This window comes from Cornus florida, unplaced genomic scaffold (assembly GCF_030987335.1).
Source record: "Cornus florida cultivar Cherokee Brave unplaced genomic scaffold, ASM3098733v1 CherokeeBrave_3.0.0_Hap2_Chr11, whole genome shotgun sequence".
Lineage (NCBI taxonomy): Eukaryota > Viridiplantae > Streptophyta > Magnoliopsida > Cornales > Cornaceae > Cornus > Cornus florida.
The window spans coordinates 127,064,241-127,081,040 of NW_026775581.1; the positions used below are offsets into that span (position 1 = coordinate 127,064,241).

The 16,800-nt window shown below is 33.1% G+C and overlaps 1 protein-coding gene across 2 annotated transcripts; it reads left to right on the forward strand.

The window, feature by feature from the left end:
• Positions 1–6,928: 6,928 nt before the first annotated feature.
• On the forward strand, positions 6,929–15,699 carry LOC132281726 (U-box domain-containing protein 5). Of its 2 annotated transcripts, XM_059783399.1 has the most exons (6): positions 6,929–7,357; positions 8,382–8,458; positions 9,427–9,612; positions 10,441–10,548; positions 12,572–13,728; positions 14,465–15,699. In XM_059783399.1, exons 2-6 carry the CDS (start codon positions 8,405–8,407, stop codon positions 15,231–15,233), a joined length of 2,274 nt encoding a protein of 757 aa, XP_059639382.1. In that variant the 5' UTR covers positions 6,929–7,357; positions 8,382–8,404; the 3' UTR covers positions 15,234–15,699. The 2 variants fall into 2 exon arrangements, with proteins under 2 accessions (XP_059639382.1, XP_059639383.1); XM_059783400.1 differs by lacking the exon at positions 6,929–7,357 and having other exon boundaries at positions 9,414–9,612.
• Positions 15,700–16,800: the final 1,101 nt, after the last annotated feature.

A 16,800-nucleotide genomic window follows, 5' to 3' on the forward strand; every position in this document is an offset into this window, starting at 1 on the left:
GAAACAAATACAAAAATTATGTTTAGTAATTTGTTTTTATTTCTTCTTAATGAAAAACATTTCTTATTTTTGTGAAAGAAAGAGAAAATATCAAAATGATGTTTCTTGTGTTTTTTCAATGTAGCAGAGGAGACGTTTTTATAACTATTCTCTTTATTTTTCACGCAACAACTGACATTACTCTTTCATTAATACACAACTACTGACATTACTCTTTCGTTAATACACACCATCAGTACTTTCTTCTCTCTTTACTCTTCTATTAATCACTTTACTCTTTTATTAGTACTTTTTGGCCATATTTTTTTTTTTTTTTCCTTTTTTTGATTGTTGTACATGTATGGGTTGTGAATTTAATAGTTTTTTGTTTCGGATTAGGAGGAGAATTAGTCTTGCTAGTATCTTGTCTTGTATATTTTTTTTTTTTTTCCTTTTTCTGATTGTTATACATGTATGGGTTGTGGTTTGCTTTGAGATTTTTTGTTAATATATATGTATATATAAAATCTATTTTTATATTCTATATATATATACATTATACAACTGTACACCCTATATATATATATTTCTTTTTTTGATTGTTATACATGTATGGATTGTGGTTTGTTTTCAGATTTTTTGTTAATATACAGGTATATATAAAATCTATTTTTATATTCTATATATATATACATTATACAATTGTATGCTTATCTTGTATTTTTTTTTTCTCCTTTTGTAACAAATATTTTACTAAACACTACTTTTTGTTTTTTGTTATTAAAATTGTGGCAACATCAAAGGTTACTAAACGTTATTTTTGCTTTCTGTTTTTATTTTGAAAAACAAAATTATGTTTCTATTTCTTTGCGACTACAAAAATAAAAAACGAAAATATTACTAAACGCACTCTTATTGTTGAAATTTTATGACACATTTTAAATGATTAATCAAATTTTAAAAGTGAATGAACAAATTTATGTACCAATTTTTAGCTTTATTTTTATACAGACTCAACAACCTAATGGTGGTAGCAATGGCCCAACAACGTGTTTGCTTTTGTTTCTTACAAGCTTCGCTGCGACAAGTTAACTCGCACTATGTCCTACCCACGAGAGATTATTGAATACCCGGGGTATGGTACCCCGGGGTAGTGAGGGCCATTGGATTATGGATGTGGTGGTGGACCCCACCACATCCAAGGGTTGGTATGTCTCGGGAGTATGTACTCCCGGAGTATTTAATAATTTTCCTCTACCCACGTGACTTTATTTTAATTTTTGTAATGTCGTACATCGCTAATAAATTAATTTGTTATATTTTTATTAAATAAGTATATCAATAATATTGTATGCCGACTCACCGAAAGCAATTTACATGTATTATATAGTGCTATATATAATATGATTTGATTCCTTTTTTATTTCCTAACCCAATTAAGGTCTAAACTCTTCTATTCCAAAATCTAAACCCTAATTTATATGGGGACTCAAAGATTGCACATCCCTAGGTTGTGCTAGTAGAAGTAGGCGAATGATACACCATTTGCCTCGGATAAATGAGCCATCAATTAAAGTAGTGCTTGACCCTTCTTTTTGGGACTTCTATAATCGTAAAAGATAAAGTATAGTCACACTCTTTGAAGTTTGGCAAAATAATGTTTAGAAAAAATTTATCTGTTTTTAGACAAAGAAACCCCTTTACATGAGAATTTAACCAAATTACCCGTTAACTTTTTATGAGACTTTTTTAATTTTATAATTTAATAAATTGGACTAATCTGTCCTCATGAACAATTTATATTGTTTACTTTTTTTTCTTTTCTCTTTTTGTTATTTACTTTACAAATGTTCCAATTTCTTAAAAATGTAGATGTCTAAAATGATTTTTTGATCCAATACATATATTTCAAATAAATTATATTTTGTTATTACTTCTTTTCTTTTTCTTTTTCTTTTTTATTTTTAAATTAAGATACTTAATTCTTTCATCTAAAATAAATAAATCAATCTCTTTTCCTTAAAAATAAAAAATATGATACCAGTATAATTTTATGCATCTTAAATTATATATCAAATATTATGCATTTCCAAACATAAAAGGGAAAAAAAAATAATAATAATAATAATAAATAATAATAAAATAAAACAAAGGCATGCAAAAGTTATACGGGTACCTATTTTATTTTATGTTGGGAAATATATAATATTGATATAAAATTTAAGATGCATAAAGTTATACTGGTACCATATTTTTTATTTTTAAAGAAAATAGATTGGTTTAATTTTTTTGGATGAAAGAATTAAGAATCTTAATTTAAAAATAAAAAAGAAAAAAAGTAATAACAAAATATAATTAATTTGAAATATATGTATTGAATCAAAAAATCATTTTAGACGTCTACATTTTTTAGAAGTTGGGACATTTATAAAGTAAACAATATAAAGTTTTTTTTTTTTTTACTTTTTTTTATGCATAAATTATTCATGAGGGTAGATCGGTCCAATTTATTAAATTTTAAAGTTAAAAAAGTCTCATAAATTGTCAAAGGGTAATTTGGTCAATTTTCATGTAAATAGGTATCTTTTTCCATTTTTGAACCTTTATGTGGTGTCTTTGTTTAAAAAAATAGGTAAATTTACTTTGACTATTCTTTTATCAAATCTCAAAAGGTGTGGCTGTATTTTATTCATTGCAAAAAGTAACTTATTAACCCCATATATTTTGTAAATTTATACATTTTTGTCAACATTATCATATAACATCAACGGTCGAGGTGTTTCACGTGCTTTGAATAAGAAAGAAAAGTATTGAGAGATGATTACATTGTCATGGCACATTGATCTCAACTAATCCCTAGCAAAAGGACAAATTTTGTGTCAATTTTATTAACTAGTGGATCAGTGGGACCAATGATCCCAATGCAATAATTTCAAAAAAAAAAAAAAAAAACATTACGAACTCTCGCTGTCCCATCAACAACGACCAGCTAAACATTTAATGATATATAAACGGTATTAGATATTCATTTTTTTTTTTTTGGGATAAATACAAAAAATATTTCTAAAATATATCTTTCATAACATTTTTATCTTTTATTTTAAAAGTGTGTAAAAAAACTCTCTTATTCCTTTTAATTTGTACAAAAATATTCCTTAATTAATATAATATCCATTTTATCCTTATACTCTCCCAAAAATGCCCCTATCAAACCCAGATCACTGTTGCCTTGTTCGTCTTCCTTATTTGTCTTCGGAAACCCACAACCACAACAAATTGCATTCAATCTGGTGCCATCACCACAACCTGTGGTATCACAGTGGGCAAGATGGGTTGTGGATGAACTTCGGCAGTGCTGGGATGGTGGAGAGACAGCAACAGTGAGCTTGGTCGGTGGAGACAGGCTGGTGCAGCGGCAAGTTCGGCCGATGCAGGGCTCGTCCGTGTTGGTATGACTGGCTATGGAGGGGTCGGCTGTGGAGAGGTTAGCCGGTGAACTGCGGCTGGCGAGCAAGAGGGAGACTCGGCGGGATTGATCTGCAGTGGCCTTGCGGCGGGCAAGGCGGTGACGGACTGGTGAGGATGAAAACAGCCGGCGAGCAAGGAAAACTCAGACTAAACTGATAGAGGTTCACGAGGGCAGTGAGCTTGGAACAGTATCCAGCGAGCAAGAGGGAGACTCGGCGAGTGGTGGCGATGGCAGCGAACAGCGACTAGTGAAGTCGCAATTCCGGCGATGGGCTGTGAACTGCGGCTTCGAATGATGAGTCTGGTTCGATTGGGATTCTTCTCCGGCGGGGTTTGTTGGGCCTTGCGGGTATCGGTGCTTGGGTAGCAGTCTTTTCGCAGTTTGTTGTGCCGTTATCCTTGGGTGGTTTTGTTCTCGGTGAGTTTGGTCGATCAATTTTCTAGGTGTCTTCTTCTCTTCCTCCGGCAGCGAACTGGGTACAGATTGTGGGGTTTTTTTAGCTATCCCTTTTTGTCATTTCACAAAATTTTAATTTTTTATATATATTATTAAATGTGTATCTAAGGGCATTTTAGTCATAAAATGTGTGAGTATGTCCTATTTGCACAAATGTCATAATTTGAGGGTGTTTTTTTTACCTGTGAGGGGTGCAATATACACAGTAAGCATATTAAATGAGTGTTTTTTTGCACTTCACCCATTTTTTTTTAATATGCAGATATCGCGTGGAGACGTATCAAATACAATTAAAAAAAATTTGAATAGTAAATATTTTATTATTTTATCGAGCATGATTTGAACACTTTCAGAATACTACAGGCTAATTTAATAATTATAAAAAAAAAAAAAAAAATGAAAGTCAATGTAATTTAAAATGTTTTATAAGTAATTAAAATAATATAAAATTTTTAAAAATAAAAATAAAAAATATTTAACCCTAAATTCTGAATTAGTGTTATGCTCGTATCTTATTTTTTTTACGTCTATTGTATCACCGTACTTATATCATGCTGTACCCATATTTTGCATTTGTATCTGTATCCAGGGGTGGAGTCAATTAAGGCTAGGGGTGGCAATTTATGTTTGTGTCGTGTCAATGTAAAGGTATTATACTAAATAGGTAAATCCAAATCCAACACATTTAATAATCGTGTCAATAATCCTCTAACACTAACCCTAAACGTGTTAACCTGTTTATTAAACAGGTAAACGTGTTAACCCGTTTATCAAACGAGACATTTAATATTTAATCAAATACTAAATAATAGAAAAAAAGTTGTCATAATTAACCCAAATATTCAAAATAAAAAGAAAAATCATATGGGATAGATGAGGTTTATATTGAAATGACTTAATTATTCATAATAATTGGGTTTAAACAAGTCACATATTACATAGGTCATATTTATAATTATAACATGTTGAGTTAAATGGGTCATAAACGGGTTACACACGTTGAATTCCTCAACCCTAACTCAACACGGCAAAGTACACAGGTTAATTGTGTCAACCCTTTTATGACCCAAACCCGTTTATGCCAAACTCAAACCCTCTTAACTCGTGTTGTGTTGCCGTGTCGTGTTATAATTTGCCACCCCTAATTAAGGCCCAGAGGGGGCACGTGTCATTTTGTCCTTGCTCCAACCTACTATACATATATATATATTTTTTCTATATACATATATTTATATAGTAATTTCTTTAAATAGTATCCCCTAAAATTTTCAAATTCCTCTAATCTCCTTTTGGAAAAAAAAAAAAAATTCTTTACATATATCCCCTTTTTCAAGTGCACCGTATATTTTTCCTTTTCTAATTTGTGTTTCCTTTTTTAAAAAGTTTCTTTTTTAACTTATGTATAATTATATATTGTTTCATTTTTTCCACTTTTTTCTTTTTATCGACGACGTTTGTGCTTGTATTTTATTACAATATTATTAATCAATATTTTGATTCATATATTTGTAAGTATATTTTTTTTTACAATACTTATTAGTATATTATTTTATAATAATTTTTTTTTCTTGTTTGCCTATGATTTAATTTTTTTTTTTTTTTTTTTTTCAATAAATGCTTCGTGCTCCCTCTAAAAAAAAATTCTGACTCTACCCCTATTCGTATTTGTGCTTCATAAAGCATAAATCACCCACAATATAAAATTTTAAGTGATTCCGCTTACAGGGCGTCATTCACAGTGAAGCTCGGCAAAGAATTTTGAAGCAAAAAAATAAAATAAAAAGTTTCAAAACCAAGTCCCAAAGTGACTCGAGTGGTTATGTTTTGCAAAAAAATTGGAATCAATACTCCACCCAGATATTTTACCATTTTTCAGTGGCTATCATTTGCAAGGCTCTCAACATCGTGTAGACCCCCAGGAATCACATCACTTTTTGCTCCTTTAGTAGGTTTTCTACCTAATTTTAAAAAGCCCACCAATAAAAAAACGGCAAAAGAATAAATCAGATAAAAAGTATATAAAAAAAAACCCACTCATATGTTTAAAATTGACCTATCGAATAAAATAATAATAATAAAAAGTTATGTTTAAAATGTGTCTGTCCAAAATATATAATTCTCTGTTTGAGTATTTGATATAGAAAACCACTAATTCCATGAACTATTTTGATATTTCCATTAAACAAATTTTCAGTTTGAGTTGTATTATTCAATCATAGGTAGTGAAAGCAGTAAAATAATTAACGGTATCCTTAATTTGTAATTCTGAAAATCATAAAATAATACAAAAAAATTTCTTCGTTCAATTTTTTTTTAATTCAATTATAAAAAAAATCTATTTTTAAATAATTATCTTTTATAATTCTATAAATTTATTTTCTAAATTCTTAATTATAAACCAAAAAACACCCTTATTATTTGTTTCGTTTGGCATTTTTGGCTAAAATATAAATAGTATTTTTATTGTAAAAATGTTTTGAAAAAAATAAGAAGCACGTTTGCGAACAATGTTTTACTGTAGAAATGTCAAAAACAGAGTTATGGTTTTGGACCATTAATAATTATCAAAGCAAGAAAAAATATACTTTTTTATTAGTTTGATTTTAAAGATTACTGTTCGTAAAATATTTTAACACTATAAAATAAAATAAGACAACTTCAAATATACTTCTATTAGTAAAATCGACAATAACAGTCTAAAAACAAAAACAAGATAAACCAAACTATGTCAAACGGGCTAACACTCTGGAGGCTTCTAGTTATATTGAGTAAAACCATTCAAAAAAGACCGCTCTGCTTTCTAATATACGAGTAAGACTCTACTAGTGCTTCTACTATTCTTGTTCAATGACATGTCAGCTTTTTTCCTGTGATAGTGAGTTCTCTGTTGTAGCAGAAATTGAGGAGACCCACAATGTCATCATCATTATCTCTTACCATCATCAATGACCCAAGAATTAATTACAAATTACGAGATTGGATTCCAAATATATACTACAAAAAGTACTCTCTCTCTCTCTCTTCTATTTCTCTCCTTTTTAAAGACTTTTTCTTTGTTGTTTCCTTCGTTGTTGTTTTACTTAAAGCGATTGCTTTTCTGGATTTATTTGTGTTCTCGAGGGTTTTTGAAAACTGAATAATTTCTAGTTCTTTTAAATTCAAAATATCTATTTTAATATCTACCGGTTCTGTATTCGTCTGCTCTTTTTTTTTGTGGGTTTCTCTGATTGTGTGCAAGCATCTTCTCCAGAAACTTCTATTGAACCATTATTTGCTGTTTTTTTGGAAGAAAAAAGAAGAGAGCAAAAGATATAGCGAAAAAGTCGAATTTTTTGCTCGGAGTTTGATAATCTTTACAGAATTTTTGTGGTTTGAGAAGTGGGTTGTGATCAGTTTGATTTACAGAGTAAGGGATTGAGCTTCTCATTGCTGTTCAGCTTTTCACATCACTGGGTAAGGCTTTACAATGCTTAATTCCTACCCAAATTCTGAGCTGTTGATATTTTTTTCATTAAATACTATTAATATTATTTTTTATATCGAAATAGGAGTTTCTGACTAATGATTTTTGTTATTGAAATGTTATTAATATTGTTTTTTTTTTTTTTTTTTTAATTGAAAAATGAGTTTCTGATTGTGCAGCTAAGCCAATATTTAGGGTTTTCACCATATATTGCTACTGGTTAATTTGATTGTTATTAATATTATTTCATATATCGAAAAAGAAGTTTCTGATTACGCAGGTGAGCCAATATTTAGTATTTCCACCATATATTGATACTGATTAATTTCTTGCACATGTTGATATTTAGAATGTTATTAATACTTCTTCTGATATAAAAAAACCTCAGCGATAGGAGTTTTAGATTATGCAGCTGAACCAATAATTCACTTGGATTTGTATGCAATTTTTGTCAATCGAAATTAAAATGGTCACTTGGTTGATAGGACTTTTGTTTTAATTCTTTGTAAATAATTTTAGGTGTTTCTTGTCCAAATTTTAATCATTTGCGCATAGTATAAACATTCATGAATCCTGTATCAATAGTTGTGATAGAGTAGCTTTAATACCTTGATGTGCAAGAAAGTTCTACTCTATTCTCTAGCGTTATCGCTGCTAAGTCTAATTAGGAGATAATAAGTAGTGACTAGTAAGTAACAATAGATACTTACCCTGTATTTATAATATGATTTATAAAGGATTGTTGATAACTGAAGTTCACATATTGAGAAATCACGATACATTCGACGGAATTAACTAAGGTGGACCAAACTCAATAATTATCCTGACAGCATTCAATAACTTTAGATGAGGTGGACCAAACTCAGTCCACCCCTTTCAAGTGATTCAACATCACATATTTATGAGACCACTTCGATAACTAAATACAACTAGCCTGTTTGTGTACTCTACCTTTATACGAGTATATTGAGTTTTAAGGATAATTTAACAATTTCATTGTTAATTAAAATGCAGAGTTAGGATAATACTTTTTTTGGATGGGGACTGATCTTGTTGAAGTTGAAGAAACACCATGTCCACGTGATATAAAGGTACAAATTTGTTGTGGTGATTTCTTTTTTCTGTTTCAATTTGAATGTCACTTTCATGTACTCAACATTAACGTACTTTCATTTGCTTTACTAATGTAACAAGTGATTTGGGCGACATTTGATAATAAAATGATAGCTGCTAAATGCAGTTTAGATTTATAGGGGTAATAAATCATTTATACATATGCTCATAAGAAAATCCATAAATACACCTAAAATTTCTATTTTTCTAAAGACATATATACTGTGTGTCACATATCGTGATGTTAAGATCATAGTAGTTGGTGTAAACTACAAACAGAAGTAAAACCATTGCAAAAATTCTAGTATTTTTGTGATTAAGAAGATGAAATGTAGACTGCTGTTCCTGAAAGAATTATAGTGTCCTTAAATCAAATACTAAAAGGTGTAGCCATGTAATTCCATTGGAGAATGCTTAAAAATATACTTTTTCTGCGGAAGTTTAATAGATCGTCTAGCTAAAGAAGTCTTTACATTGGCTTGTAACTTGATCTTTTGATTGATTGAGTGCTGTTTTATTTATTAAAATACATTTATATTGCCATTGTGGAATATATTGTTGCAGCACTTTTCTATCAGTTTAAACTTTTAGAGCAGTTGGTTCTTGATTTGGTATCAGGGCAGGGTATAATTTTAAGCTCAAATCTTGTTGCCTTCTCAACAAAATATATATAATTTTTTCCTAGTTGATGCTCACACACCACCACTCAAGGAATTGTTTGGACCCAAAAGGAGTCGAACCTTAGACCTGATGCTTCTAGAGGCACCAGGGGCCCAAGTGACTTACCACTTGAGCATGTGGATGACTCATTCAAGAGGTCCACATTAGGAGGAGTGATGAAACATATTGTTTTCTGCATCCCTCTTCTTAACAATCCAAAGGCTATTTATTTTTGTTGTACTGTTTTTCTAGATTGAAATCTCATTAGTGTAGTTTGTGAATGCAGGTGCATCATCTAATGTGCATAGAGCTAATGACATTGGTTGATAGAGTCTCAAATATATTTCCAGAAATTGAAGCAGCACGGCCCCGATGTTCAACAGGAATACAAGCACTTTGCTGCTTGAACAACGCAATTGAGAAAGCCAAATTACTGCTTCAGCATTGCAGCGAGTCTAGTAAGCTCTACTTGGTATGTAAATTACAACACTTCAACAAATGGAGTTAGATATGTTAAACTGTTTCAACTGATTATCACCCATGTGGAAATCATCAGTTCGAATAAATCTGAAAAAGTAGGTCCATAAATTAAGTCAGGTCCTAAATGTACTGATTTACAATGAGAGAGTTGGAATCGGGAAACTCTTGCATTGCGTTTTTGGGGCAAACTTTTAAAATTAGTGAGTTGCTGAAGAGCATAAATCCTAGTGAGTGTATCCTAGAGATAATTTTCAAACCCTGGTCTGTAGAATTAAGGCGTAGATGCAATGTTTTGTTCGTTTTGTGAAAAGAAAGGGAGAACTGTAGAATTACTGGAGGCTTACATGGTTCCACAAGTAATAGTGGTCATATTGGGTTTTCGAAAGCAGTGGTGAAGCCAGCCAAGTCTTCACTTAGGATTTTCATGATATAGGCCTTAAGACCTCTTGTACTTCAATATTTCATTCAAGTATACGTACGTTTTATGCCATAACTCCTACCTTTCTGACGGCCGGCTAAACAAAAAATAGGTGTATGCTGTCAAACTCATTAGGGGGTAGAAGGAAAATAAACAGTTGCAACTGTTATTGAAGAACATTCTGCTAGGAAGTCAATTTATATGAGCTTATATAGGGTTTGCTACTGACTATAGTTTGTACTTTGTTGTGCCCTTATATAGAGCTTGCTCCTTTGTGGAATATTTGTTTGCTTTGTAGAAAATGGTGCCGTTAATATTTTTTCATCTTTTTTTTATCATATGCCTAATTTTGTTGTGTAGCTAATTGTCATTTTCATAATGGTACGCTTCCCATCATATCAGGCAATAACAGGGGATGCAATACTGTCGAGATGTAAAAGAACAAGGAGCTTGTTGGAGCAAGGTTTAAGCCAAATTCAAAACATGGTTCGAGTAGAGTTGGCTGCGGAGGTTAGTCAAGCTACATGTCCTTTTGGAATTTTCTGTTTCTATTTACTTATCATATTTTTTTGAGCCAGGGTGGGGCACATGAAATGCTACCCAGAAGAAATAATAATTTTAGTCCTGCATTTGTCGAGCAATTCTTCGGTAATGCTTAACCAAACAATGTTCAAAATAGCAAATGCAAATTTAGTATGGCAAGTTTTCTTTGTATTGTAACCACATTGCCTGAGCCTCTACCTATAGCTCTTTCTTGCTTTGAGCAATTGCTTGCAAGTGATATTCTTTTTGCGTGCTCATGCGATTAATTGAAAGTTTTGCTATTTTTATTTTTATCCTTCCATTCTCTAGGTATCAGGTCCTACTGTTGCCATGTGGGCACCACATAGCAGCCATTCACCATGCCATGCCATCACTCTGGGGGGATTTGATGCGTCACCTCCCACTTATCTCCCAGATAGTTGTATCCATTTCCTCACAATCCGTCACATGGCATTCACCATCTCGGAACAATGCACCACCTTGACTACATGCATGACAGTCCCCACCTCATCAAACTGTCCTGCAGATGATGATTATCAGTCACCATGCAATCTTTGGCCACACTATGACAGCTATTACTAGTTAATTCTCCCTCACCATCAACCTCCACCTCAGAACGATGCACCCACCTGATGACATGAATGGCAGTCTCCAGACTCTCCACCTTGACACGTCGCCCTGCGGATGATGTTTTTCAGTCACTGTGCATTCTTTGGCTGCACTGTCACACCCTCACCAGAAACCTCCAGTGGTGAGGTAATGGCTATCTCCAATTGTTTCTCAACCACTGCTAAACACTATTGTCAGTCCAGCAGTTGACAACACATGGTCCTCGGTTATGGACCTGGACAATACACCATAGCTAGGTTTCTCCATGAATTGCTCATCATGGAAAAAAGCTAATCTCCTAAACCACACGATCTCCAGCCATGCAATCTCCAACCACACATTGCCTTATCTCCTCCTCACATAGTGTACATTATGCAATCTTTGGCTGCATGGTTTCTTGTCTCCATATTGCATGATTTGACTACGTAATCTTTTGTTGTGCGTTTGATTCTCTCCAAAAGAGGATCTCCATTACCTCATTTTTCCCAATAAAAAATCCTCTTCGTATGTATCAATGCAACTTGCCAGCTGCGTGGGGTTGCATTGTGATTTACCTATGATATTAGGGGTGGTTGTCTGACAGCTGATGTCAGGGTCTGTCAAGGTGTGTTTCCTTTGCGACTTAAACCTTATCTTTTTTCCCCATTTAGAAATCACACACACACATACACACACAAACCATCAAATTCTATAAGGTTTTTATAGTTATTCAAGTCCTTCAAATAGGACATTTCCTTAAATCGGTTGACCATGAGTTCTAAATGTTGTTTATCACGACCAACATTACTGAGAAGTTTACCATTTCCATGGTTTGCCATCAGAACATTCAGTCAAGTCTCTGATAAAAAGTGTAGTAGTCAAAATGAAAGAAATAAATAAAGAATCTAAAGCATTCAACCTAAAACTTTATAGAGACCCTTGAATTTTCAAGGAACCTTGAATCCGTAAGGGAAGGGAAGTGTTTCAATTTTATTGAAGTTAAATAATTTAATTGATATTTTGTTCTTACTTTCATAACCTGTGTTATATGCCCACGGAGATCAGACTACAAATAGTTATTTGCTAAAATTCATCCTAACAAATATACTGTCTTATTAGGACTGAAGTTTAACTATTAGATGCCTGAAAACTACTAAGAATTGAAGCCAGAAAACTAAATCCCTAAAGAAGAAAATTACAAAAAAAAAAAATCCCCAAACAAATAAAAGATAAAAGATTACATCAAATGTTCAGAAGAAACCTGCATACATTATTATTTTTGAATCCGGCACACAAACCTGAAGCTCTCCTGTTCTGTGTTGCTTCTTGCATTACTTTTCCCCTTTGGGAGGTATTTGTAGGACCCAAAACAATGTAGTATAATGATAGCTATCTTTTGCAGATTTCTAGAATCATTGTTGAACTTAGGAGTGCGAAGTTTAGCTTGGATTCATCTGAAGAAGAGGCTGGGAAGGTCGTGCGAGCATTCCTCCAGCAGTATGCAACTGCAACAGATTCAATTGAAAAATCTGCAATTGAGACTATTCAATTTGCAGCTTCAAGGCTTCAGATAACTTCCCAGAGGGCTCTTGTGATGGAGAGAAGATCTATTAAGAAGCTGCTCGGTAAGGTTGGTGATGGTGATCCTGGAAAAAAACAGATCTTGGTAGGCCTTTTGCATCTGCTGAAGAATTATGGACAATTAACTGGGAGGGAGCAAACAGAAAATGCCTTTGTACAGCATGGAGAATCTTTTTCATTAGCAGCCTCTTGCGAGCAATCCGTTGAAGTGGAATCTCGTGTTAAATATGGGCATGATGAAGCTCATCCTGACATGTTGAGTAGACCGATACCTCCTGAAGAATTTCTGTGTCCCCTGTCTTTGAGATTGATGTATGATCCTGTTATCATTGCTTCTGAGCAAACATTTGAAAGGATGTGGATACAGAAGTGGTTTAATGAAGGTCATGATACATGTCCAAAGACCAAAAGGAAGCTTGCCCATTTGTCATTGACCCCGAATACTGCCATTTTGAACCTTATTTCAAAGTGGTGTATGGCGAATGGAGTAACCATTACTGACCCATTTGAACAATCGGCAGAGATTCAACCATGGGAAGCTTCTTCCTCTTCGATTGCTAGCTTGAGAAGTATTATGAATGATCTACGGCTTCCAATTGATTTCAGCAATGTATCACTTGAATCTTTAGATATTAGTTACAATTCTGATTCATCAAGTTTCAACATGACAAATGGCTTAAACTTGATGTCAGAGCAAAGGAATGTTAATTGTCACAGATTTCAGTCATATGAAAATGCACATGGAATAGATATGAGGATTTTATCTGAACTTGATGCACTTTCCTGGGAATCTCAATGTGAGGCTGTTGAAAATGTCAAAAGCCTTCTTAACAACGTTGATCAAGCTTGCTGTTCATTATCGTGTGAGAATTCTGTTGAACCACTTATTAGGTTTCTGAAGGACGCACAAGACAAGCGTGATATAAAAGCTCTTCGAATTGGATCTCAGTTGCTGTTAGCATTTGTAAGCAAGTGCAGGTAATTTCTTCTTCTTTGTTGGTAGATTTGAATTCTAACATTATCCTTAGTTGTGACGAAATATGCCCCCCATTTTAGGGGTGCTTAGTTCATTGTAATTGCGGATTTTATTATCATCAAGAATGATGTTAAATATTCAAATTCTGACTTGAAATTTATTGGGTTTGAAATTGCTTGCATTGACTTACTAGTGCAAATACCAATTATAAGAATGTGCTGCTTAGATCATACAACAACAACAACCACCACCAAGCCTTTTCCCAATTACATGGGGTCGGCTACATGAATCCCATGTTTCCATGCCACTCTATTTAAGGCCATAGCCTACGTCATATATAGCCTTACTTTAAAGTTTAAACCTATGCTACATGGACTATTCAAAAATAAGTGAAAAGTACCCATGCTGGACACACAATACTCGGACATGGGTATGTGCCCGACACTTTTGGTTTGACATGCACCTAAAAAACATATCCAGTAATTCAGATTTATTATATTATTATTTCAAAAGAATGAAATGCCTATACGAACAACATACCGAGTCCATATAACATAGCTTTAAACCATGAAAAAGTTTTTATTATCCATGCTAATTGTGGTACTACTTTTTGATTAACTCAATTCATGGTCATGAAACTTTGGTAAATTTAATGTATCTTTTTCATATTACCATTATGTGGGAAAAATATGGCTTTTTCGAGTCTATATTAATCTACCATTGATTACTTTCATGCAGAAGCAGTATACCATACTTACCTGAAGATGCATTCAGTCTATTGGCATCATTTCTTGATATGGAAGTAATTGAAGAAACTCTTGCCATTATGGAGGTGTTGTCTTCCCACCACTATTGTAGATCTAAAATTGCGGCATCTGGTGCACTTGCTTCCATCCCAAGTATACTTGACAGACAGATAAGGAAATTCCAGGAACTAGCTATCAAAATACTATATAATTTGTCCTTCAACAGTGATATTTGTTCCCTTATTGTTTCTTCTAAGTTCATCCCCAAACTGGTTCCTCTTTTTGAGGACACTGCTCTTGCAAGATACAGCATATCCATTTTGAACAACTTGTGCAATAAAGAAGATGCGAGGGCTTCTGTTGCTGAAACTGAAGGATGCATTGCTAGCATTGTTAAACTACTTGAGACTGACAGTCGCGAGGCCCAGGAGCAAGCAGTGACTGTTCTCCTTTCTCTGTGCTTTCAACGAGCTCAATATTGTCAGTTGGTCATGGATGAGGGTGTTATCCCTGCCCTTTTTACCGTGTCCGTAAACGGGAATGACAAAGGAAAGGCAAGTGCAATGGAATTGCTTCGACTCTTGACAGATACTGAATATAGTGACTTACAAGAGTGCTCTGTATCTGATCAAGTTTTCTCTAGAGACACTGGCAACCACTATAGAGAGCAGAAATCATCTTCCAGAGCATCTAAACTTTTTGGGATGAAAATGTCAATATTCTCAAAAAACAGTTCTTTGGCACCAAAAAAGAAAAAGTAGAACTCAGATCTTTATCCCATTTAGAACCTGTGGTTCCCAGCCTCTCTTGATGATTAGTGTCATAGAATGCATCCAGGTAAGATTCTTTGCTTCTCCAAAGTTCTGCGCACAAGGCTTCTAGATTTACTTGGAGGAGAACATTATTATTACAGCAAAGCTGATATAGCTAGTGGGTAAACAATTAGGTTTTCTCAACTCCCAGCATGTTCTCTCGATTATCTTAGATAACACTCGGGATATTTCTCCGATCATTCTGCAAATTTGCACTTGGTCAAATTGTATACTTTCTGCAAGTTTGCACTTAGTTAGAATGTATGTTTGTTATGTGGTCTTTTTGTTAATATGGTGTTTTAAGTTGATGTTTCTTCTTCTGATGTGTAGAAGTGCTCCAACATTTAAGCATACTCTTGTACAATTGTGTATTGGTGTGCATTTAAATACAAAATTCTGCTTTTGTTTTAGCTCATCAGCACTACGGTTCATTTTTCATCATTGTGGCCTGTGAACCCCATAATCTCTCATAATGGACTGCTGGTTTCACCAACTTAACTTGTTATTATACAAATTTATGCAAATTCTTTTTAATGACTGTTATAGAGGAAATCATAAAAAGTTTGTTCTTAAATCAACTTAGGCTCCGTTTGTTTCCCCATATATATATATATATATATATATATATATATATATATATAATTTTTTTTATATTTTTTGGTGTTCATTAAAGGTCTAGGTCAAGGTTTGCCTAGGCCATTTTATGTTGTTTCTTTTAGTGCATTGGTTCTCCATTTTGATCAGGAAGCTGATGATAACTTATGGCTTCTAAAAATGCCCCTCACAAAGAAAGAATTCCCCTTTAGGCTGAAAAAACTGTGCCACTGATAAAAGTTTAGGCTTTAAAATGATTCAGGATATGGGTTGCAGATTTACTAATTCCTGATTAAAGTTTTTTATTTTTTATTTTTTCATATGATTAAAGATTTACTAAACTATGAAAAAAAAAAAAAAAAAAAAAAAAGATTAAAAATTTACTAATTCCTATGATTAAGTGGATACCAGCACAATATGATTAAAGTTTCTACGCTGCCGTACTATTTGAAAGTTGGGTTAATTATTACATGTCATATTATATGAGCTGGTATCCACTATAATTGCTATAATTCTTTTCTTTTTCTTTTTTTCCTCTTCTTTAAATTTAAGCAAATGTGTGCAGATGACTCGATAGCCGAGTGATAAGTGTCTCCGATAAATTTTAGAAGTATCAGACTTCGATCCTTTATACCTACTGATCTAACTTTTGACTCATCTTGCCTTAAAAAATAAATAAATAAAATAAAATAAAATTAAGCAAATGTGGGAATTTAAAAGTCAAACTCTCAATTATTTTATTTTGAAAAGAAAGGATCATATCATCCACTAATAGTATGAATAATATTATCCTCTAACTCCCTTTCTTTATTTATACCATTAGATTAATGACCCTTGATGGTGTATATTATTTATAGGGGTGCACCAGTGCGTACTCTGGGCCGGGGCACATGCCCCTTGACCTGCATACTCCCGAGACTGG

Coding starts and splice junctions, on each gene's coding strand:
- LOC132281726 (XM_059783399.1), top strand. CDS start 8,405: ATGGGGACTGATCTTGTTGAAGTTGAAGAAACACCATGTCCACGTGAT. Junction 8,459..9,426: donor CATGTCCACGTGATATAAAG/GTACAAATTTGT, acceptor TTGTGAATGCAG/GTGCATCATCTAATGTGCAT. Junction 13,729..14,464: donor GCATTTGTAAGCAAGTGCAG/GTAATTTCTTCT, acceptor ACTTTCATGCAG/AAGCAGTATACCATACTTAC.